This window comes from Colletotrichum siamense (assembly GCF_013390195.1).
Source record: "Colletotrichum siamense strain Cg363 chromosome Unknown KSG_Cg363_contig07, whole genome shotgun sequence".
NCBI classification, from domain to species: domain Eukaryota; kingdom Fungi; phylum Ascomycota; class Sordariomycetes; order Glomerellales; family Glomerellaceae; genus Colletotrichum; species Colletotrichum siamense.
In genome coordinates, this window is record NW_023501020.1 from 3157180 (window position 1) to 3179376 (window position 22197).

The 22197-nt window shown below is 53.4% G+C and overlaps 6 protein-coding genes across 6 annotated transcripts; 3 read left to right on the plus strand and 3 right to left on the minus strand.

The window, feature by feature from the left end:
* Nucleotides 1-511: 511 nt before the first annotated feature.
* EO-0 (2-methylene-furan-3-one reductase) lies at nucleotides 512-1682 on the plus strand (the record flags this gene model as incomplete). The annotated part of the gene is made up of 2 exons (XM_036643007.1): nucleotides 512-711; nucleotides 773-1682. 2 exons carry the CDS (start codon nucleotides 512-514, stop codon nucleotides 1680-1682), a joined length of 1110 nt encoding a protein of 369 aa, XP_036491429.1.
* A 26-nt stretch (nucleotides 1683-1708) lies between these two features.
* CGCS363_v011159 (uncharacterized protein) lies at nucleotides 1709-2263 on the minus strand (the record flags this gene model as incomplete). Its single annotated transcript, XM_036643008.1, has 2 exons — nucleotides 1709-2166; nucleotides 2215-2263. The coding sequence occupies 2 exons, from the start codon at nucleotides 2261-2263 to the stop codon at nucleotides 1709-1711; spliced, it is 507 nt and encodes a 168-aa protein (XP_036491932.1).
* A 1156-nt stretch (nucleotides 2264-3419) lies between these two features.
* On the plus strand, nucleotides 3420-4120 carry CGCS363_v011160 (uncharacterized protein; the record flags this gene model as incomplete). Its single annotated transcript, XM_036643009.1, has 2 exons — nucleotides 3420-3624; nucleotides 3687-4120. The coding sequence occupies 2 exons, from the start codon at nucleotides 3420-3422 to the stop codon at nucleotides 4118-4120; spliced, it is 639 nt and encodes a 212-aa protein (XP_036492371.1).
* A 757-nt stretch (nucleotides 4121-4877) lies between these two features.
* CGCS363_v011161 (uncharacterized protein) lies at nucleotides 4878-7059 on the plus strand (the record flags this gene model as incomplete). Its single annotated transcript, XM_036643010.1, has 4 exons — nucleotides 4878-5302; nucleotides 5361-5817; nucleotides 5890-5999; nucleotides 6057-7059. The coding sequence occupies 4 exons, from the start codon at nucleotides 4878-4880 to the stop codon at nucleotides 7057-7059; spliced, it is 1995 nt and encodes a 664-aa protein (XP_036491368.1).
* A 5817-nt stretch (nucleotides 7060-12876) lies between these two features.
* On the minus strand, nucleotides 12877-14339 carry SSO2 (Protein transport protein SSO2; the record flags this gene model as incomplete). Its single annotated transcript, XM_036643011.1, has 3 exons — nucleotides 12877-13172; nucleotides 13223-14005; nucleotides 14066-14339. The coding sequence occupies 3 exons, from the start codon at nucleotides 14337-14339 to the stop codon at nucleotides 12877-12879; spliced, it is 1353 nt and encodes a 450-aa protein (XP_036492370.1).
* Nucleotides 14340-19364: 5025 nt separating this feature from the next.
* CGCS363_v011163 (MEMO1 family protein) lies at nucleotides 19365-20394 on the minus strand (the record flags this gene model as incomplete). Its single annotated transcript, XM_036643012.1, has 2 exons — nucleotides 19365-20166; nucleotides 20234-20394. 2 exons carry the CDS (start codon nucleotides 20392-20394, stop codon nucleotides 19365-19367), a joined length of 963 nt encoding a protein of 320 aa, XP_036492369.1.
* Between the last annotated feature and the right edge of the window lie 1803 nt (nucleotides 20395-22197).

Below are 22197 nucleotides of genomic sequence, written 5' to 3' on the forward strand. Positions count from 1 at the left end.
AAATGCTGCAGAAATATTTCTCCCTCGACAAGCTAAAACTAGCAGTTTCCAAGATTCTGGGTTTGAGACGACGGTTCTTCCAACTCAACTATTCCGACCAGCGTGCCCCTCCTCCGGTTTCCCAGGGCGAGAAAGGCCCCTTGACTCAGCCCGCCACCAAAGCCGACTAAAGGGCGACATCCCATCGGGAGGCTGGTGTCTCCAGGATCGACGCATCGTTGGCAGTCGACCAAATTTTTTTTGAGAATCTTGAAACTGATCAATCTTGGTGCAAGTAAGATTGAGCCTGTGCAGAACGCAGGCGTTTGGAGCAGATTGTAAGTCCAACCGGCCGTAGGTTCGGCGTCGTTAGTGGGGCCATGCCACCGAAACCGCCGAACAGCCCCACCGAACCGCCGACCGAACTTTCCAAACAGCCGGGCCGGATGTGCGCATTAAAAGCCACAGAGTTCCCGGCTGCACTAAGCTTTTCCTCCCTCCTTGTCTCAGTATTTTCTGTAGCATGACAACCATGAGCGACCTTCCCCAAACGATGCGCTCCCTAGTGGCGCTGCAGCATTGCACCCCCGCCGGCTTCGAGGTGGCCGAAGTGCCCCTCCCGACGATAACGAATCCTACGGAGGTGATAATTCGGGTGCATGCCGGAGCGATTATGAAGGGCGATTGCCAACGGGCTGTGGGATCTCGGATTGTAGCATCGCGGAAAGAAACGTGTGTGCTCATGTACCCACTGCAACCCATTTTGATCAAGGAATGACTGACCATTCGCTAGATTTCCCGTGAAACTAGGCTGTGAGGGCGCTGGTATCGTTGTTGTGGTCGGTCCAGAAGTCAAGCGCTTCAAAGTCGGCGATGCAGTCTACGGACACGGCGTCGTCCGCCCCGCCTTCAGCAATCCAGACCCAGGTTTCTGCTCCGAATACGCAATCACACAGGAGAGGCTGCTTCTCCCAAAACCGCCGCAGATAAGCTTTGAAGAAGCTGCCGCACTTCCTGGGTACACTGTGACGGCGTACCAAACCATCAAGCGCGGTCTTGAATTAGCCGGTTGGGACAGCCTGGAGGGAAAGACCGTGTACGTCCCGGCTGCCTTGAGCGGAGGGGGCTTCAGCGGGATCCAAGTGGCCAAAAACGTGTTCGGTGCAGCGAAAATCATCTCCACAGTCTCGACACCAAAGCTGAAGCTTGTTGAAGAGTATCTTCCCGGGATGGTAGACCAACTTATCGACTACAAGACGACGAACTTGACAGACGTCACTCCCAAGGGCAGTGTTGATTTCATGTTCAACACGCAATGGGACAGCATGAACCCAGCGATACCCCTTCTCAAACCCAAGACAGGCGTCATCATGTCCATTGCCTCGATTCCTCCATCACCTTTGGTGAGGGAGATCATGGGGCCTGGCATGGTCCCGCTCTGGCTGGCTTGGATGTTGGACCTGGTTCAGTGGTGGTACGCTTTCAAGTTCAGAGGGACGAACATCCAACACGAATTCGTGTCGGGTAATCCAGAGATCAGAGAAGACTTAGAGAGAGCTGGTGAGATGATTGCTACCGGGAAGGTGAAAGCGGTCTTTCGTACGGTGGAACTATCTGATATCGAGTCTATCCGGGAAGAGTGCGTCAAGGTCGACACCGGGAAGGGTGGCCTTGGTAGGCTACTGATTAGGGTGAAGGACTAATCCTTGCTTTACTGCCCGTCGACGATCTAGACAAGCCCCTTCACAATCGCGATAGAGCTGGTATAAATGTCCAGCACCCTAGCCTTAATACCATCTTCAGCACCTGCAGTAATCGCATCCGCTCTCGCGGTCCACATAATCTCAGTGTTGTTGTTCCCGATGTCGTTCAACTCAATCGTGCCCTGAATGTTGACCGCAGGCAAGCCAGGAGCTTCGTAAAGCGTATAAGCCAGGGAGTGTTTGTCAGCATCGACCCAGTCCAGTCGCTCGCGAGCGAATTGTCCGGCTAGGGTAATGTCTCGGACAGCGCCGGGTCCGAAGCCGGTGAGCTCGTTGAAGGTGACGTTCTTCATGTACAGCTGGGCGGCTCCGAAGGCTGAGTAGATTCCCCAAATGGTCCCGACAGAGGCGTTGAAGGTGTCGGTGACCTGCCCAACGAAGATCTTGGATTCGTTTCGAGAGGTCAGAGGAGATGACGAAGCGACTAAGACTGTTAGGTCAATCATTCTCAATGATTATAGAGAAGACATACCTCCACAGAGGAGCGCGAGGGGCGCCGCGACGAGAGAGATGAACTTCATATTGTGATGTTGAACAAAGAGCGAACCTTTTTTGGGTGCCTGCCTGCTTCTGATGTCTTCATGCTCCCTCTATGGCCTCATGTATTCATCTCTTATACCCATTGGAAGCGTCTAAGATAGCAGACGGCATCGACTGTCGGCGCCGAGTTACACTCCAGGCGCCGATGATTCATTTGTCAACGGCCGAAGGACAAAGCGATTTGTCCGAACCTCCAATGCAACCCTTGACATACATGAGTTCCCGGCGATCGCTATGGGTCAATCTACAGAGGTGCTCCATTCGACGGCGAATCCAGGCACTGAGAGCCGAACTAGTTCATCCCGCCGGCCAGTTTTACGAATCAAGTCCTCCGCCGTCTGGGCCGTTCATCTCATCAGGTCCTTTGTGATCTTGGCGTAACTTAATCCATTTTGTTCCTGGATTTTACTGAACCACAATACCTGATGTAGTCTGTTCTGACGGACTTTGGGTGCGCTCAAGTCCCGGCGATCGATGATTCAACTGACAACGGCACTCCGTCGCAGCTGTTCGTCGGAAAAAGGTGAGAGCGTTATTTCTCAAATAAGTCACAGTTAACTTTACGATGATGCTTTTTGATCGTTCTTGAATTTCTTGGGTGGTTTGATTTCGTAAGACTGGCACAGAACAATCCAAGACAGCGACCATGGTCCGAGCGATCCCGGGGCCGGCGGGCGAGTGGAGACATGTCGGGTCCGGACCCGGCGGGGGTATTGACGCCGGCGGTCAGAAACAAGCCATCAAGATGATCAAGATCGAGCCATTGCCCCTCAAATTCCACCGTGTGTGAAACAAGAAACATTCAAGACCAAAAAAAGTGGCGTTCGCGATGATGTGCATCAAATTCCAGCGCGACTTCAGCCCTTTCAGCCCATGTCGAGGAAGCCACTGTGGGCCCATTAAACACCCAGCGGGTCCTGTCGCGACCGCAACGCGAAAGCAGGACGCGCCGCGCCAGGCCTGTCGCACCAGACCGTCCAATGCGCATTCCATTTCTTAGCGCCGTGAATCTCACCCTGTCCGTCCAACACACCCACAGCCGATAGACACAAACATCGTCAATTCGTCTTCACAGTAATTGCGCCGCAGTGTTTATCGATTCCACCGCTATCTTCCAACTCTCCCCAAATCGACACAATGGCCCTTAAGCGCAAGCGCTCCGCCTCCGAGCTCGTCACGCTCTTCAACTCCCCCGCCCGCTCCGACTCCAGCGTCGAGTCTTTCGACTTCCCAATCTCTCCCAGCCTGGCCTTCCCTCGCGCATTCGCGACACCATCACATCTCGACAGCCGAACGAGGAAGCGGTTCCGCGACAACCGCCCTTCGCAGGAGGAGGTTCATCGTGAGTAGACTCAATGACGCTACGACTGCGAGACGATGCACTAACCATCAATCGCATCATAGAACGCACATTGAATATGCTTTACTCCGCCCAACAACAAGATCAACACATGGAAATCGAATCATCACTATCACCTGCCCCCGTTCCTGCCGTCACCGCACGCAATACACAAAAGTCTCTACACAGCTTCTGGAACATCAAGTCCGCGCAACCTCCCGTATCAAGGACAGCCAGCCCACCAGTGCATCAGAGAGCGTTGAGCCCCACGAGCTGCGAGGACTGCGGTGCCGGGCTTGGGTCAGCGGATGCCGACGGCATGGACATCGACGGGTGCGAAGGAGACAAAGCTTGCGGCGCCTGTGGAAAGCATGTCTGCTCGCAATGCTCTATCACAAACCTTGGGGAGCATAGAAGATGTTTACACTGCTCTGGCAGCAAGTCATGGGTGACGGGGAGCACGCCTGCTTGGGCTACATCATCGATGCGAATGTTCTGAGCGGTAATCGTTTGGATTTAAGGCTGGGTTGCTTTGCAAGGCATGGCGTTGTGGATGACAGGCTGCTATTGATTCGGCGTTTAGTATATACATCATATGATACCGGGGAATACCACGATTGAAGAAATACAAGACGCATTGCATTCAACCACTGGCTCGGCGAGACGGCTCGCAAAAGAGCTTGGCCACCACTCGGCGAGCCCGGTGACCGCGAAATGCAAGGAGCGCACAAGAAAGCCATGCAGGTAGCCTTGTGCAGCCGCCGACATGGGGCGCAGGGCACTGCCTTCTATTGCCAAGACCAACCCTGCTCAGAAAATCAAACCTCGTTCCGAGTCCCCAATGGGTGAGCATCCGTCTCTCCAGACGGTGAAATTGCTTTTCGTTGCCGCCATACCGAGGTTTTCCATATCCACTCCAGGTCGCTTACTGCTTTAGTAGTGTCTTGATCCCGATCCAGGAGAATGGGTTTGCGTTGACTACGTGGGCCTCTCTGAGCGGATACGACTTCGTGCAGTGGCTTCACAGGACCAACATGCAGCCTGAACCAATAGACAATCAGCATATGCGCAACTGTTCGACGACCAGAACTTCCCTGCCGCCAGGCCAATCTCAGCTGTGCTGACACCCTACAAGTCCCCGCCCAACCCACTTCAACATGAGATCAGGCTGCGCACCTTTTCCCTCAATATTCGCCCGAGATCCGAACCTGCGTCTTTCTTCCTCCTTCCATCGTCAACCTGGTCTGTTCAGCGCCATGGCGGAGGCCTTGGGTCTTGCTTCCAGCATCATAGCTGTTGCTGACCTCGCTGGAAAGACAATCTCTCTCACAATCAAGCTCAAAGCGCTCTGGGAGGAGGTCAAAGATGTCCCGGTCGCCCTCCTTCAAAAAGCAGAATATCTACAAGATCTCGAAGAGCTTCTAGACCTAGCAGAACAAGATGCCGCAGAAGATTCCACGCCAACTGCTATTTGGAACGCCATTAACCGAGCCCGCGCCGCCAAGAACGATGTCCAGGACACGATTGACGCATACACAGAAGAACTCGCCAACAGGCGGCGCTACAAACGGAGACTCGCAGCTGCCAAATTCGTCATCCAGAAAGACGACCTCAGAACGGTAGAGCAGAAGCTTGACAGGGCCTTGGAACTCTACAAGCTTGCTAATACCGTCGCTCACGGGTAAACTTCCTTCAGCAGATGCTTGCCGAGAACCGGAAGGCTAACATCATTGTATCAGCCGATATGGCAGATTGATCCTCAAACAACTCACCGCGCCAACGATGAGTACCGTGGTCATTTCCACACCCACCCAAAGCCCTTTCATCGATTCAGGGGACTCCCGAGGCTGTAGTTCGAGTCAAATCATTACAGTCAAGGCTGCTAAGCCAAGGAAGAACACCATTTTCGAGGGTTCTTCAGCACTGGGTCGACTGTGCTTCGACTACTATGACGAAACCTACAGCTTTTCTATGAGAGTTCCAGACTGGCTGGGTGGGAAGGTTTATTCTGCCATGGTCCAAAGAAGCATTGCAGGCTGGCAATCCTTCCTCTCGGTGTATCCCACTATTTATCGTTTCGAAGACAGAGTTTTCGATATATTACAGGAAGACGACATCAGTGCTTTGCAAGAGTATCTTTGCGAAAACAGCCTAACACCCCGCGTCCATAACAGTTACGGGTTCAACCTGCTTCATGTTAGTACAATCGCTTCTCTGAATAACCTATGTCGCCTTCCATTAAACTGATTATTGATTCTTTTATCACAGTTTGCGTTACAGAAGGAATCTGTTGAGACTGCAAAGTGGCTCTTGAGCCATGGTTTGCACCCAGGCTCATTCGCTGAGTGCAAAGCTAGCGTTAATATTTCAGCGGCAACGTATGTGAGAAGCTCGCCTTTTTTTCTTGAGGTACGTTTTGCTAATTGTGTTATAAGTTTACCGTTCGAGGTCTACATTGCATCTTTTACTTCGATGACACGAAGTCGCCAAGTTGAGATTCTCAAGCTTTGCCAGCTCTACATGCCAGACACTGTTGAGTCATATGATTTGATTTGGGGTACAATGATCCGGAACAGGTCATATGAGGATTTTGCAGCAATCCAGACGGTCATGGAACCTCGTTATGCCGCTTTTGATCTGTTTGAGAGATATAGACATGCCTCCAAAGGTGTAGAATTCAGCTATTGGAGTTGGCAGGAATTCAAAAGAGTTTTGCCCGAAGCCGAGACTCTCACCACAGACCTCATCGAGATATGCAGAAGCAATGCGATCTACTTCGGACTTTCAACAATAGCAGCAGTGGGTATATCCAGAGATCTCGCGAGACTACACCACAGACGGTCAATTATGCCAGTGGACTGCAGCTTCTATCGAGTTCTGGGCGATATCGCAAGCGTCGACCCGGAAGACATCACATTTCGTCACGAAGGCGATTTCTTAGGCATGACTGGAGCCACACCATTATACATATTTCTCCGGCGACTCCTATTTTCCTGGAATCCGCCCGAAGTCCTTGATCAGCTTCTTCGGTCAGCAATCACACATTGGGCGACCATTCTTCACGTCAGCGGCATTGATCTCTTGGATTATGGTCGCAGAGAGAGGAATTACTACCAAAAGCTTGGTTGGTGCGTATCAGGAAAGACCGTTTCGCGTGAAGACTCAGAGGGGTACATGACGGGGATCCCTTACACCTGCTCCCTTCTCGGAATCACATACGGCTCATTGCCCTCGCAGTGGAAGCTGTGGTGGGCTCCAAATATAAACAATTACGCTGCAGACTTTTGGAATTTGGTGGAAGGTTCAAATTTTAATTCCTCTGGCTTCAATGTTCCGGGGGGTTGGATGGATGACTTTGACGATGAGGATGACGATGAAGATGATGAGAGAGTCCCGTTTATTTGGTCGGAATATCGCAAGATAAGGCCTCCGAGTTGAATTTCTTTAATCATGCTTAGCTCCAGACGTCAGACGGGCTTCCTGCGTTGGTTTGTGGGACAGTCTGGTTTTGCGGTCGAGCTTCACGCATAGGTGCGGTACGGCGAACAACAACCTAGGAAGTCGATCTCAGGTGGGCTGAAACTACTCGTTCGTTCCAAAAAAGTAAATATTTCTCTAAGATAACGACTTGGTCCTTGTTCCTTAACTTGATGGTTCTAGATAAGCCCTCTTTTGTTTCGCCCGTCGTCTTGGCGAAGCCGCGAGCTTGTTCCGGCTAACCAAGCAGACCACTAGTATCCGCTCGAAGAGCAAAAGTCTTTCGTAGCTGAAAGTGATTAAAGCATCATTCATCGGCATATTTAAAGTAGTTCAAGCGACGATTGAGTGCCGAGTTTTGGAGGGGAGATGCGAGTCGTTGTCTAATTGACCTGATTTATGCGCTTGAAGACGGGGGTGTTGGAGAGACGTTTTGTCTAGAAGAGGTGTCGAAGACAGCAAGACGCCCTTGTGAATACCATGTGCCTGAGCCGAAGAACCATTGAGTGATTTCAGAATTTGAAGCATGATCGGCTACCACTGGCAATGGGAACGGCCTCAAAATGGCAAGTCAATCAGGAGTCTTGTCGGGGATCGCGGATTCGGGGTCTATTAGGCCGTCAGATGCTGAGCTGCGGCGCAAGGCGAAGAATTCCACGAAGTCCTGCAAGTCTGGGAGATGAGTTTTCGCAAAAAAACACCCAGCAAGCCGCTTCTCCTAAGCTAGGCGTATCCCACAGATGGGCAGGCAACTGGTTCCGCTCCGGCTGAGCGGCCATGCAATCGCGCAAAGCCAGTGACAAAAGACCCCCCCAGAGTCGACATCAATGATTTCCGCAGCTGTTCTTCGGCGCAGTCGACTTGCATATGCATGAGTACCAGATGACCATGGGGGCGATGGTCCTAAGCCAATACTCCGCCTGCTGACATGCAGCCCTGCCCAGCATGGAGGTGTGGCAGATCAGGCTGTGGGCATACCCGTACGACCCGTAACGTTGATGAACTCGGGCGATTTCTCCCTCTTCATCCCACTCGAATCGCAACACTCCTCAATCGCGCATCGACTTTACCCGGACTCTATTATCGTCATGGCAGAAGCTCTCGGTACTGCAGCCAGCGTCATCGCCGTGATTGACCTGGCGGGCAAAGCCGTCACCCTATCCTTCAAGCTCAAATGTCTCTGGGACGAAGTCAAAGACGTGCCAGCCGCTCTTCTAGAAAAGGCGGAAGAGCTCCAATATCTCGATGAAATTCTCCGCGATGACGAGATCCACGCTGCCAACAACCCGCTGCCGACCCCGGCATGGAACGATGCCATCATGCAGAAGGCCATGAGCAGAGCTCGCGCTGCGATGCAAGATTTACAAATGACTCTAGATGCGCATAATCGCAGTCTTGCCGACAAACGACGACATAGGCGGAAGCTTACAGCCGCTAAAGTTGTCCTTCACAAGGAGAGTCTGATAGCGATGGAGCGGAAACTCGATAATGCTCTGCGACTTTACAGAATGGCTGAGAGCCGTTACATCTTGTGAGGCCCTTGCAAATGATTTTTACTCCGCTGACGCTGACTTTGGACACTTGTTTAGCAAGACATGTGCTTCTATAAACGCCCGACGACTTCTCTCGCCTCTGCAGGCGTCCGACGCCGACACGGTCGAAATTCAATCGGATGATCTCTCGACCCCGGTAGACGATACTTCTGAGTCTCTTAGACTCAGCAAGTCATATCTTACAAAACATTCCAAGCCAGACTTCACGGCAATCTCCAAAGGCACCGCCCTCCTCGGCAGACTTCTGTTTGGTCTCGGCAATCAAAGCTGTCACATTTCCATTCGCACCCCAAATTGGCTCGGAAACACCGTGTACTCTGTGATGGCCCAGCAGAGTGTGTCAGGTTGGCAGTTGAACTTATCATCTTACGTGGTGGTAGATGAGATCCCAAATGGCGTTATAGAGGCCGTGGAGAATGATGATGTTATCGACTTGCAGAGACGTCTTCGTGAAGCAAAGTTGACCCCGTATGTTCATGACCAAGACGCCTGGAACCTCCTGATAGTAAGTACACCCGAAGAATTGCCATTTCTTCTTCAAACCAGAGTTTTTGCTTTGAGGGTTTTGCTCACCAATATCCACTCAAAAGTATGCTGTGAAAAATGGCGCTGTTGAGATATCGCGCTGGCTTTTGCACGCCGGTCTATACCCTGGATCCTTCGGTGAATGGTCAGAAACACCGAGAAGTAAGGTTTCAGTAACAATCATAGCCCGGTGAGCGACACAAGATCCCCTGCAATATGAATCTCGATAGGCTGACGGAATTTCAAGGACTCCACTGGAACGGCTGCTGTTTGGTCCCTGGGATTCCGAGATACTCGAACGTAATGCCCAAATGTTAAGGATTCTTATGGACTACACGCCAGACATCGCTGAAGAAGATGATAAAATATGGTACCTGATAATGTTTGATAGAACCTTCGAGCAGTGTCGCGAGATTCAAAAGATCACGAGTCCTCAGTTGCCCTCAGCACCGTTTCCATCTAGGCTGTGGCATTGCTGGAGACTGTTGATGAGGAAGTACTGTACTTTCGGAGAGATCTTGTGCTTACTACCAGAAGTTGGATCTGTCAGCACTAAGTTGATCGATTCTTTCTGGATCATGTCAGAAGAGACGCTCGCTCTTTCGCATCTGGTTGGGTTCGGAGTAGGCTGGGAGATTTTGGAATCAAACGGCGAACTACCCCATCTCTCAACGGAAGGCAGTTATCACCACGTTCTCGATGAAATTGCAAAAGTCAAACCGGAAGATTTGTCAGAGAATTCAAATACAATTGGGAAGGTGACATCGCTTGTCATGATGCTCTGTATCATAATGACGAAGTTTCGTTCACATTCTACTCAGACCTTCGACTGCTTCTTGCAGTCAGCTATAAGGTCTTGGGTAAAGATCTTGTACGCCAATGGTGTCAACCTTTTGGAGTATGGCCACAGAGAAAGATGCTCCAGCTTTTATGATCGAGAAGGAAGAATCCCACGGACGCCTCAGGAGACGGGTCATCGGTATACCTATTTCAGACTTGTTGGGATCACTTACGGGGCATTACCTGAACAGTGGAAAGTATGGTGGTCCTTCTATGGCCTGGAATACGCCGGACACTTTTGGCACATGGTTGAAAATCCGGTCTTGAGCATTCCAGGCGGTTGGAAGGATGATTTTGCCTCTCCTGAGGAGGTTAAAGAAGAGGACCTCGTCCCGTGGGATGACGAAGAGAGGCCACACAGGATTGTTTGGTCTGAGTACCGCAAAATCAGACCTCCCTGCTAGGAAGTGTTCTTTCGTGTTCGAGCGAGCATAGTCACATATAACTCCGGGGGCGTTTTGAATACTCGCACGTTGCTACTGAGATAGCCCTTGGAAACTGAGGCATCTTACCATTACAAGAACGAATAGATGACAAAAGCTGCATTTCGAACCGAATCTAACCTGTGTTGTCCATCCCACTAAAACCTACATGGCAAGAAATGTTCCTGTGAGTATGACCATGTGGATCGCGCCCCTGCTCAACTTCATCTTTTGACCAGCACCACATGCAAGATTATGCATCAAGTAAACGAACAAGTCCCATGACACTCCGGCACGACCCTTTGAAGCGCCCGGGATGAGCATCAGCAAACATAAAGAGGCGTCAGGCGGGGTAATGATCATGGGCTACCTTATGGAGTGGGTAGCTTGAGAAGCTTGAGAGGAGACTAGATTCAGTCATCCACATGGCTCTGATATACATTGGGTGCCATGAAAAGTAAGACCACAATTTTCTAAATCGCGAGCGTCACTGGACAGCTTCTAACTCTAGAAGACCAGCAGACACACAAGTGACCAACCGCATAGTAAGCCATCTTCAGATCCAGGTCAGGTTGCAAGGAGACCAGACTGTCGTCGTATAGACAAACAGCAATAGGAAAGCTGACAATGTAATCATCGAGAGCGTGTAACCGTGGATCCTGTCTCTGCAGTTACTGGCGATGGAATCCCGTCAGGGCTAAGCGCATGTTTGATTTTGAGGCAGAATGTCCATACAGCAACAATTGGCTCTGTGTTTTCTGGCAGAACTCCATGCTGGATCCCCAAGAAGTTGCGGAGGGCTGCGCTGGACATCGGACTCATACCGCCTCTGAATCTGGACCTTTGAATCTGGAGTGCTCAACTTTCACGAAGTTACACGAAATACAATCTCTTCTCCTCTGCCTCAAAGAATAATCCCTGTGAATAAACTATCAGAAATGACCACCGCGCGGGACAAAAAACACACCAGCCCTCAGAGCACCTAACCACCCACTAATACCCACACACAAGAGACCAAAGAGACTCCCATCCAGACTTCTCTCACATTTCGTCACCGAGAACCCCCAAGAAGGCATTCAATCGCAACCTCCTGCCGCCCATTGCGCGGTCTAACAATTCCAAACCCCATCAAGACCCCCTTAAATAGATTCACACTAGCCTTAGGCTATACTATGTAATGAGCAACTAACATTGTTAAAGTACACCATCCTGACCATACAGGGTTTCCTTTTCTAAGGAGCCACAAATGCAAGAGCACTATTGTTTACACCTTACTGCCAATGCCGTGAACATACTGCCATCACCTCGCCTCCCCAGCAAAACTCCCACCTCCTCAAAACCACACTTCGCGCGTATCCACCCACATAACCACAAACCTCCAACCCCGCGTGACGGACGCCAAAGACCCCATCACAATCCCGAACACCTCACCTAACTCACCTTCTCTCCCCAACCATCAGTCCATTCATTCACTGCGCCAAAATACGCCAAAGGGCCTTTTGCCATGGTTACGGGACGCCCATTGCCCAGACTGGCTTGGGGAGGTGCATTGTTAGAGAACCAAACCTTCTGGAACCCCGTGTGCCTTTTAAAAGGAGTCTTCCACCCTTAAGACTCCAAACCTACCCCCCAGTACCTACTTACCCATTTCATATCTTGAGGACCGTGACAAAGGCCTCCCTCCCCCAGCGCAATCCCCCTTGCGATGCCTCTCACAGACACCACTCACCTCCAGACATACCAAATCCTGACCTCTCCAGGCTGGACACCTCATAAGACCTCACTTGGAAGCAGACTCCAATCATATTAATAATGTCAATTCGGAACCAGACTATATTTACTCAACATGCCAACGCCCAGAATGCAACAAAACAAAGAATTTTCGCGCCAAAACAACTACCATGCCCCCTCTCATTCATAAAAGGGAGACATGTTGAATCCAAAAGACGCGACGCACTTTCACAGACAGCAAGAAAAAGTCCAACATGGCAAACAGTAAAAGAAAGTCTGGTTACGGGTGGGTATACAAAGAAACACCCTATACGAAATAATCCTTCTTTTGTTTTGCTTCCTCACACAGGGAAAATATCAAAAATCCCCAAGGCCTGGGTTTCCCGGGATCCTTTCCCCCATCATCATCTGCTCTCTTCCCTTTCCTTGGTTTTGTTATTCCATCCAAACCGGAAGAGAGACGTATGTGTGTGTGTGTACTGCTGCAGAAGTAAAAAAAGAAGTTTTTGCCTTCCCTTTGATCCAGTCCGTCTATAAAAAGGCGAGTAACTCTTATGGTGGTAAACGGTTATGAGAAATCGATCCAGACGTCAAGTCGGAGGGACGGGTTATACGGGATAAGGAGACATGGCGGCCCCGCGAGGCGGCCGGTTAAAGGTGGTATGGAGGTAAATTTTGTACAGTGTCGGAGAGGTAGGGTGTGACGTCTAGTTGCGGACGGCGGGCATGTCCCACTTTCCACCAACGCGGGGAACGACAGCGGCGTCTTGTACGGCGTCGGGGCTCCACGTAGCGCCCGGTGTGACGATTCGGCGCATGATACGGCTGATCTTTTGGGGGTGGACGGAGCTGACGTCGACGGGTACGCTGTTGGAGAAGGCGGGGAGGGAGCCGAGTTCGAGTGAACGCTTGGCGCCAGCGGCGGGGGCGGCAGCGGTCTGGCCGGGCTTGATGACGGCGAAGTAGATGGCGACGACGGCGGCGATAATGGCGATGATGAGGACTGGGCTGAGTTAGTGGCAAATTGGAACATAGCCTCGCTGGAGCACTTACCGCAGATACCCAGGCACCACCACTTCTTCTTGCGGGTCTTGCGCGCGGTGTTGACGGCCACACCAATCTCCTGGTTACCTTTGTCAAGGTTCTCGACGACCTCCTCGCCCTTCTGCTCGATCTGCGTAACGGCGGCCTCCTGCTGGACGACGAGGACGTCCATGTCCTGGAAGAGCTGAGCCAGCTCGACCATCTGCTGCTCAATCTTCTGCAGGGCAGCCTGGCGGTCCTGTACGGCAGACAGCACGGCATTGGCCTGCTGTTGGCGACCAGACTGCATGACGGCCTGCTGGAAAATCTGGGCACCGGCGCCGGCATCCTCCACAGCCTCACGGACCTCGCGCTCGTCGGCGTCGGGGCGCACAATGCGGTACTGACGGGCCATCTGGTCCTGGGTGCGCTTGCGGAACTGGGACTCGACCTGCTGGTACTGCTGGATGGCGCCCTTCAGGCGGCGGTCGACGCGGCCGACCTGCGGCGAGTTCTTGGGCGTCTGGCCTTCGGGGGTGGACTTGACCTGGCGGACACGGTCTGTGAGGGAGCGGTACTGGGTCATCGTCTCGGAGGAGAGGGCATCGAGTTGGCGGGCGGTGGCGGAGTTCGCGGAGGTGTCTGCGTCGGTGAGTGTGCGCTCTTGCAGCATGCGGAGCTGGTTGAGGTTCTGCTCGATCTGGTCGATGCCTTGGTCGATGGATCGGCACTCGTTCAGGATCGCGTTAGGGTCGGAGGACTGGCCGAAGCCGCCGGCGTTTTGGGCGAGGGATTCCATTTCGACATTCGTTCCTGCGAAGGACGCGTGTGAGCGATGCGAGCGAGGACGACCGTCGCGGTCTTGGAGCATACCGTATTGGTCCCTACCCATTTGTGGTCCGTTGTTATATCTGGATCCTCCGTAGGGAGACGGCCCTGAGCCAAAGGACTGCTGGGGAGGGCCTCTCATAGGGGCGCCGTAGCCTCCGCCTCCTGAAGGGGAGTCATCGCGCTGGTCAAAGGGGTTTTGACGACCACCGTATCTGTCATTAGTTGAGTCTGTTAGTCTACCGCGGGAGAGGTCGTATTCGTCGTCGTGGGCGCCGTCGGCTCCTGAAGACAGAGAAACATACCCGTACTGTGCCATGATGTTAGTTTCGGCTTCGGACACCGGTGGAGGACTGGATTAGGAGAGGTAGGGAGGTGAGGTCGAGAAAAACGCGGTAGAGTGGTAAAAAAGCAAGCAACACCATACAAATGCAACGCAACCAGGCTGAAGCAAGAATGAATGATGTGCAGAAAAAGGTTGGTGATCGATCCAAAGTCAAAATGATTGTGCTTGGGGGGTTTGGGTTGGGTTGCGATTGCGGAAAAGGGAGCGACCGGGTGGAGGACATTCGACTTCGAGAAGGGGGGAAGAAAGGCCAGAACATGTGCCTTGTGGCTCTGGGGGGTTTGACACAGCGCGACACACAGAGAGTCAGGCCAATGGCAGAGAAAGGCACGACGCAATGCAACGTCGGTAGGGCAGGGCAGTGGGTGCAATGGGTGCAATGGGTGCAAAGGGATTGGGAGAGAACAGGAACAGGGCGGCGGTCGAAACGCCGGAAGTGCGAGGGTTGGGGTGAAACACTGACACTCATGGCTGCTTCTGCGAAGCGCGTAGGCTTCTTCCTTGCGCGACGACGGGGCGATTTTTCAAAGAGAATTGATTTCTCGCAGTCGAGGTGTCGTCGGTCGCGCGACGCAAAGGAGAGAAGCTGGATCGATCAATGCCTTTTTTGTCTTTTTGTTTTATTTCTTTGGTAGGTAGGCAGGCAAAGCAGGCAGGCAGTATCGATGAGGTAGGTGGTAGAAGCAATTGAGTACGGGCAGAATGGGCTGTTTCCAAGGAGGGAGATGAGACGGATTTTGTCGACAGATGGAATGTTGCAGTATCCAAGAGTGACAGCGTAACGGCAGCGACAGCGATGAGAAGACGAGAAAAGGTCTTGGTGTCTCTTTTTGGTGGTGGATGTGGATAAAAAAGAGAGGAACCAGGAGACAGGGAAAGCGACGCTGGGCCGGGGGTGGCTCTCTTTCTCTCTGTCTGGGTGGATGTGGATTGTTCAGGGGACGAAGCGAGACGAGGCGAGGAGGTGCGAATGGGCCGGGCCACCTTTGGATTAGATTCCACGTTGGATTGATTGACTGCACTGCTGCTGCTTGCTGCTTGCTGCTTGGCTATTGCTGCTGGGTTCAGTGCTGGTGCGCGGGAGGTGTGGCTTGAGGCGCTTCTTTGTAGCAGAAATTCGAATTGTCTGTGAGCAGCAGGGAAGGGGGGGGCCCTGGCTGCGGAATGATCGCCGTTTAGGTAGCGAGAGATGATGGAGGGTCCGTGTTGATTATGAGAGGCAGCCGTTGCAGATGGCTGGTTTATTTTTGTTCGTATTTCGTCGTCGTCCTTTTTCTGACTGATGGCCGTCGTCGTGAGTAAGGCTACTGCAGTATGCTGTAGTTTGTTGGATGTTTTGTATGTATGTACGGTACTTGTTGTTCGTGGTCGAGTAACTTTTGATGGTTCGAGATACTTGGCACCTACTAAGGTCCAAGGTGGTGACAGTGACAGGGGCAATGCAACACACGCAAGGGAAAGGGGCGCGGATGCGTGCTGCGTGCTGCGAGCTGCGTGCTGCGAGCTGCGTGCGGCGTGCAGGAACTCCTCCCAAGAGCGAGGACGGTCCCAGACTCCCAGTGGGTGGTGTCTCGACTCAGGGCACTTGCAACGCCTCTGATTGGTCGGCGGGCGGGGCGATGAATGGACCCTGAAGCTTGGACTCCCCTACTTCGAGGCCAGTACCCAACTCGCTGCTCTTTTTCGGGTGTGGTGTAACACGCCCGAGGCGAATAAACTTCAGGCGCCGCGCGGGAGATGCGAGGACGAGGGCCCGATCAGTTAATGCGCCAACTCCAAAAAAGGCGATTATTGGTGACGTCGGGCGACGGTTGCTGACTGAATTTCCCCCTCCTTTTTCTCTGTTAAAGAATGAGGTGAGGCCTGAGCGACTTTTGGCTTTTGGTGCTCCGTTATGCCTAAGCTGCTTGCTTTGCTTTTCTGGCTGTGCCTATTGCTGGCTGACTGACCGTTCGTGCCAAGTGAGCAAAACCCAGAGACTCCAGAAGGCTAACGCTGCTGAGGTGCTGATTGAACCAATGCACAGCCTGCCAAAGGTTGCTGAACTTGCGGCTTCGAGCGGTCTCGTGACGACACTGCGCCGGCAAAGTATCAATGGGCAATGGGGGGAGGAGGCAACTTCGAGTCTGCTGCTGCAGGGATGTCGTCTGCCTTAGTCGTGAGCGAATCGAATCGCGTTGCTTCGGTCGCAGCGTCTTTTTTTACCGGCCAACGAAAGGCCGCTGCTGAGGGTGCTGTTGAAACCCACGCACGCAAATCGGTGTCCAATCAAGTTTGCTGACAGCACTGGTTCGTTTCGCTGGATTCCTTTTTGTTTCTTGCGGTACTGGCGTGCGGATGGTGGTGCACTGCGTGTTCGTGTTGGCCCGCAGTGCAATGGTGATGCCTGGCTTCAATGCCTTCGGTGGTGTGTGTGTGTGGACGGGTCGGGTCGATCAATGCCCACGACGGTCGTTGTGAGCGAGTCGAATCAACCACCTTCACCTATCTCTGAGACGTTGACTTTTTTGCTTTTCCAATCGGTTGATTGGATCTATTTTTCTTTTTAAATGACAGTCGAATGGTGGTGGTGACAGTGTGTTTCGAGCGACGGGCGGGCCCCAGAAAACAAGCAACACCAAGAAACCGGGGGTAGTGGTGATGCTGCTGGAATTGAAGACTGGGTGATCGAGAAACACTTCGAGGGGAAAATTGGGAAAGGGAATAAAAATTAAAAAGACCCCGTCAGCAATCCAAAAAATGGGAACGCCGCCTCTTAAACCATCCACACACACCATCTCATCTACAGCTCCTCCTCCTCCCCCCAAAGAAGGAAAAGGAAAATCAGGCTGGGCCAGAACGGAACAAAAAGACCCAACCAAAATTAACACAATCCAGTCAAGAGAATCCTTCCGGCCACTGTGCTGCAGCAGACTGCAGCAGCGGCAGCTTCCTACACCTACCATCACACCCCGCTCCTCAGCTTACGGTCTCGGAAAACCACCAAAAGAGCTAAGGCTACACGAGAAACAAAAAGAGGCTTGCCATCTGCATGTGTTGTCTCCCCCCTTCGCTTCACCTCACCCCTCCAGCGCCCTCCCAAAGTTCCGTCCGTCTCCGTGGACATGTGTCTGTCTGGTCTGTACGGCTGAGCTTAGCCTCACCCTCACCCAAGACTTCAAGCCAAGCTGGGCATCAGCTTCTCCGAAAAAAGGGTGCGGGAAACTCTGGGGTTTCCCCATCATCCGGTATCCAATGTTTCTTCCGCCCGGGAAGCAATGATGATGTAGCCAGAAGCTCCCAAGAAGAAACCCCGACGTCAGGAACACCACAGAAAAAACAACCCCGGCCGCTCACCTTCCTTCGCCTACTTTTAGACCCGGCCTGCTGCAAGCCGTAAGCCCATCGCTCCCCATCGTCAGCAGGCTGGGTGGGTTCGAACTTGCCCGCGAACGGCTAAAGCCCACCCGACCAGTTAGTTCTCAGCCCCGTCGCCGATGAAGTTGATCCCCGCCATTCCGGGGGATGTATCCGTACGTGCAAATACAGGTGCCTAACAGCTTTGCTTACTATGGAGCTTCCCATCAAATCCCACAGCCGCACGAAGAGGCGCGGGTTAACAAGCTCAGCTCGCCAAGGACATCAATACAAAGTCCTACGGAGTTTTTACCACCCAACGGACACAGCCTTCCACACCGTCCCATTTACATCGACCGGCCGGCTACCAATCCCGCCTCACACCTGCGCCTTCCGCCGGGACGAAGCACTTCCTACTAGGTGCTCCCTTGGGAGAAGCACCACTGAATCCGCTGCAGTCCGCCCACAAGCGGCGGTCCAGATCCTTGGCCCGAAGAACTCTGAATTGTCCCTACTTCGAGAGACTGGGAATATCCCATCTGGACACTTGTTGTGCCAAAGTCAATGCTGAGCATTCTTCTCAGAAAAGGGAAAAAAGAAGAAATCTTGTTCGTTGTCGGCGTTGGCATCGCCACGACGCGCGGGGTACGTCAGTATCTCCGAGGAGTGGGAAGCAAGTCTGGCATCGCACCCCCTCAACTTCCTCGATGAAGCTTTTGATCACGCATTCCATTGCCTTTCACCCTTCCACAAAGTATCCCGAGTAGAACCCAGACAAAGCCCGCAATGCGTAGCCCTGCCAATAACCCAAGACCGCTGCTGACTACACCACATCCCCCTCCATCCCTTAGCGCAGGGTGGAAAGGCAAGTAGAACAGTTCCATAGGGCTGTGCTGCATTCCCACACCAGGACCTTCCCTCCTAATACTACAAAAAGACCTGAGTTGCTTCGTCATCCCGAACGGGACAGGTAACGGCCCTTCCCCTCCCCCGGCGGGTTGCATAGTACGGAATATCGGCTTGAACAAGACCAGACCCGAGCGGCGCCGTCGCGTTCATGCGAGCCGGGCGGCGGCCGTTTTACTTATACCACCCCAGATCTGGCCTTTCGTCTCTTTTGGGCCGTGTGCGACGGTTGTGGTGTCTTTGACCTCTGTGGTGACTTTGGGATGAAATGTCGTTAGTGGTTTTGATCGAGGGATTGGTAGCCCACGCGCGTACCAAGTTGTGAAGTATGTCTGTGGTATGGAAAGCTGAAGCTGCTTCGGTGGTCTGATGGTATCGTGCTCTCAGGACTGGTTTGCGCTCACGAATTCGGCTGAAAAGTTCTGCGAGCCCGAGTTGTCGAATATGAAGAGATATATGGACGATTCAAAAAGCATCTAGAGAAACCCTCTCAATCTCTCTTGTCTGGTCTGAAAGAACTAGATGCTGCATAAGTGCACAAACCCCACCATCGCATTACACAGTGACAAAAAGCTTGTCTCTTCAACTCCTCTGCGTGTCATGCTCTCCCTGCCATATCGTCGGTTTGAAACCCGTGTCTAACCCACCTCAGAAAACTCCTTCATGCCGCACACGCCTGAACCATCCCCTTCCTAACTATTGAACACCATAACCAGAAAACTCCTCATTACTCAGCAAGCCTTCTCACGATACTCCTCATACCACAGCGTACGCCGAGACATAACTCACGCTCGAGTCGCTCGGCTCCGTCACCATGCTGCTCCGCTGGTACTGCACAAACTTGAACACCGGGTGCCCCTCGCCGAGCTCCTCCAGCGCGGCCATCGTCACCCCGATCGGGTGCCGCCCGCAGACCGTGTTCTTCGTCTGCTTCAAGTTGTCGTAGAAGTTGCTGTGCTTCCCCGTCTTGATCGCCTCGATGGCCAGGTCGTCCACCATCTTGATCGTCTCGTGGATCGGCGGCCCATCCGGCGCGCTGTACCCGCGCAGCCGCTGCATGCCCTCGACCGTGCCGTCGGGCGAGTACACCGTATAGTCGAAGTGGCTGCCCCAATGGCAAAAGTCCGAGCTCACAATGAATGCGTTCTCCGGGTCCTTGAGGTACGGCGCGAGCCACTTCCCGACCTCCTTCTCTTCCGATTTGTTGTTGTCGCCGACGAGGATCGGGACGACGGGCGGGAAGTTGTCGGGCGAGCCGAAGGTCTGCTCAAGGCGCAGCCAGAGGTAGGGCAGGTGCATCTCGAGCGAGTGCTCCTTGTCGTCGTTGGTGGCGGGGATGGGCGGGACGTCGTGGGCCTTGCTGATCTCGGCGACGATGGCTTCGTCGACTTTGAGCTTGCCCCAGGGCGTGCCGTAGTTCTGGTACTCGGTGACGGCGCAGCCGCGGAGGTAGAAGGTGTGCGAGGGCCCGAGGAGGAAGACGCGCTTCGCCTTGGAGAGGTCGAGGGCCTTGTAGGCCCAGGCTGCTGTCGGGCCTGAGTAGTCGTAGCCGGCGTGTCTGTGGATGGCGAAGCGCCGTTAATATGAAGGGCTACCTTGCTGGAAAGTGACCAGACGAAGCTTACGGTGCGATGATGACTCTGGCGCCCGGGACAGGCAAGCCGTTGCCGTCAATCTGGTCCGGGACGCGGGCGAGGTACTCTTCGAGCTGTGACCTGAGGACCGTCGGGTCTCCGGCGTACCACGAGCCTGCCTTTCCGGGTCGGCGAGTGTCTCTGGGCGCCATGATGTTATGATCACGGAGTGCAGTTGCTGAAGCTGTTTCTCAGAGAATCTTTGACGAGGATCTGTTGAAAAAAGAGCTCGGAAACCAGTGCAAATTGTAGAATGACGAAAGTTGGAATGATGTACGCAAGCAAGTCTGGAGCTTCCTGGCGTGATAGGTAAGGGCCCCCTCTGCCCCGCACTCTGCTGCTGCTTGAAAGCTTCGGGCGGGAGAGCTCCTGAGGGGCCGGCGAGGGGTAGATGTCCCACTCCAACCACACGCTGCGATCCCGGGAATCCCCCTTAGCGCCGAACAGGTGCTCCACACGGCCGGGGCCGAGATGAGCCTTCGATGTGTTGGTGACATTCTCTTCATGCAAGCGCCCGAGTTGCTCGTCGAAATCTGTATTGTCCTTGGAAAAATTGGCTATATGGAGCCAATCCTCACGAGTCAACCCACGACCCAGGCATGACCTCCCTTGGCCGCTCCACACCCGCCCAGAACTCGGCGGCAAACACCTCAAACTCAGGCGCCCACCACAGCCGCCACTGCCTCAGCTGCGGGCCGTAGTCGAGGCCGACCATGCGGACCGGCAGCCAATACAAGTCGCTCCTCGGATGATCGAGGTCCACCGCCTGCATCCAGGCCTCCCGCATCCTCAGCGGGGCGCGGACGTGTTTTCGCGAGGCGAGGATGGCGTCAGCGTCGAAGGCGCCTTTGACCTGCGGCGCGGTAAACTTGAGTTTGAGCGCTTCGCCTCTGCCGTATTGTAGCAGGTCGATGCCGGCACCCTCCAAATCTCGCAGCCACTGCCGTATGATGCAATGGAATATGGTGTCCCACTTTGGGTATGGTATGTCGGGCGATATGCGGCATAGAGCGCCGCCGATGAGAGAGACTAGAGGTGTTCCTGTCCAGACTGGGACGCGGTACCAGTCCCATGGCACGACAGTCTCCACGCTGTGAAGGTCCTGTAGTCTTGCAGTTTTGATGGTGTCAACAACGGCGTAGCTCCAGCCATCATGGTACGACTTCATTCGAATCATGGAGGGCATCCTCCTAGAAGCGTCCTCATCATCTGAGGATTCGTCTTCATCCAGATCCCGGCTCAGCCGCGGGTCAAATTGCATCTCATCAGCAAACCGCTTTCCTAGTGCCAAAGCAGCGGAATGTACCAGTGAGAACCCTGCTTCAGTAGACTCTCGCACATCTTCTTGCACAAAATGTGCGTCTTGTCGAATCAGAGCCCGGTACACCTTGACGTCTTGCGTCGTGAACGCCCCAAGACGAAGCGCCTCAGCCCGCTCTCGCAATGGCATGTCATAGTAGTCCGGTAGGAAGTGGCGTCGGAAGACGCGGAGCCAGTCGTCGCCGTAGGAGCATTCCGTCTCGAACTCGAACATGCGCTCGATGCCGAGGGTCTCGATCTTGTCGCTGCGGGACTGGAATAGAGAGACAAGGGCTCGGTGCTTGGGGTCGTCTTGCGGTGCGAGGTTCTTGCGGGACATGACGAGGGTGCTCAAGGGACTCCTTGGGATGGATCAGATGCTGGAATTTTGTGAATGACATTGGTATGTGGCTTACTCTGAAGTAGCGTCTTTGTCGTCGATGAAGTTCTCGAGGCCTAGATCGAGCAGTGTCTTGCAGGTTTCGACCTGCTCCGAGGATGTTGCGTACTGCGAATGGTGAGCTGGGCTGGCCGAAAGCAGACATGCCGTGGACTTACGTATAAGAGTGACGCGCCCTGCTCGTCTCTATCAAGCGGTGACGCTTCTCCCTTACTAAACATGCCCATCATGGCATTCACGTCGCCTTCATTGACGA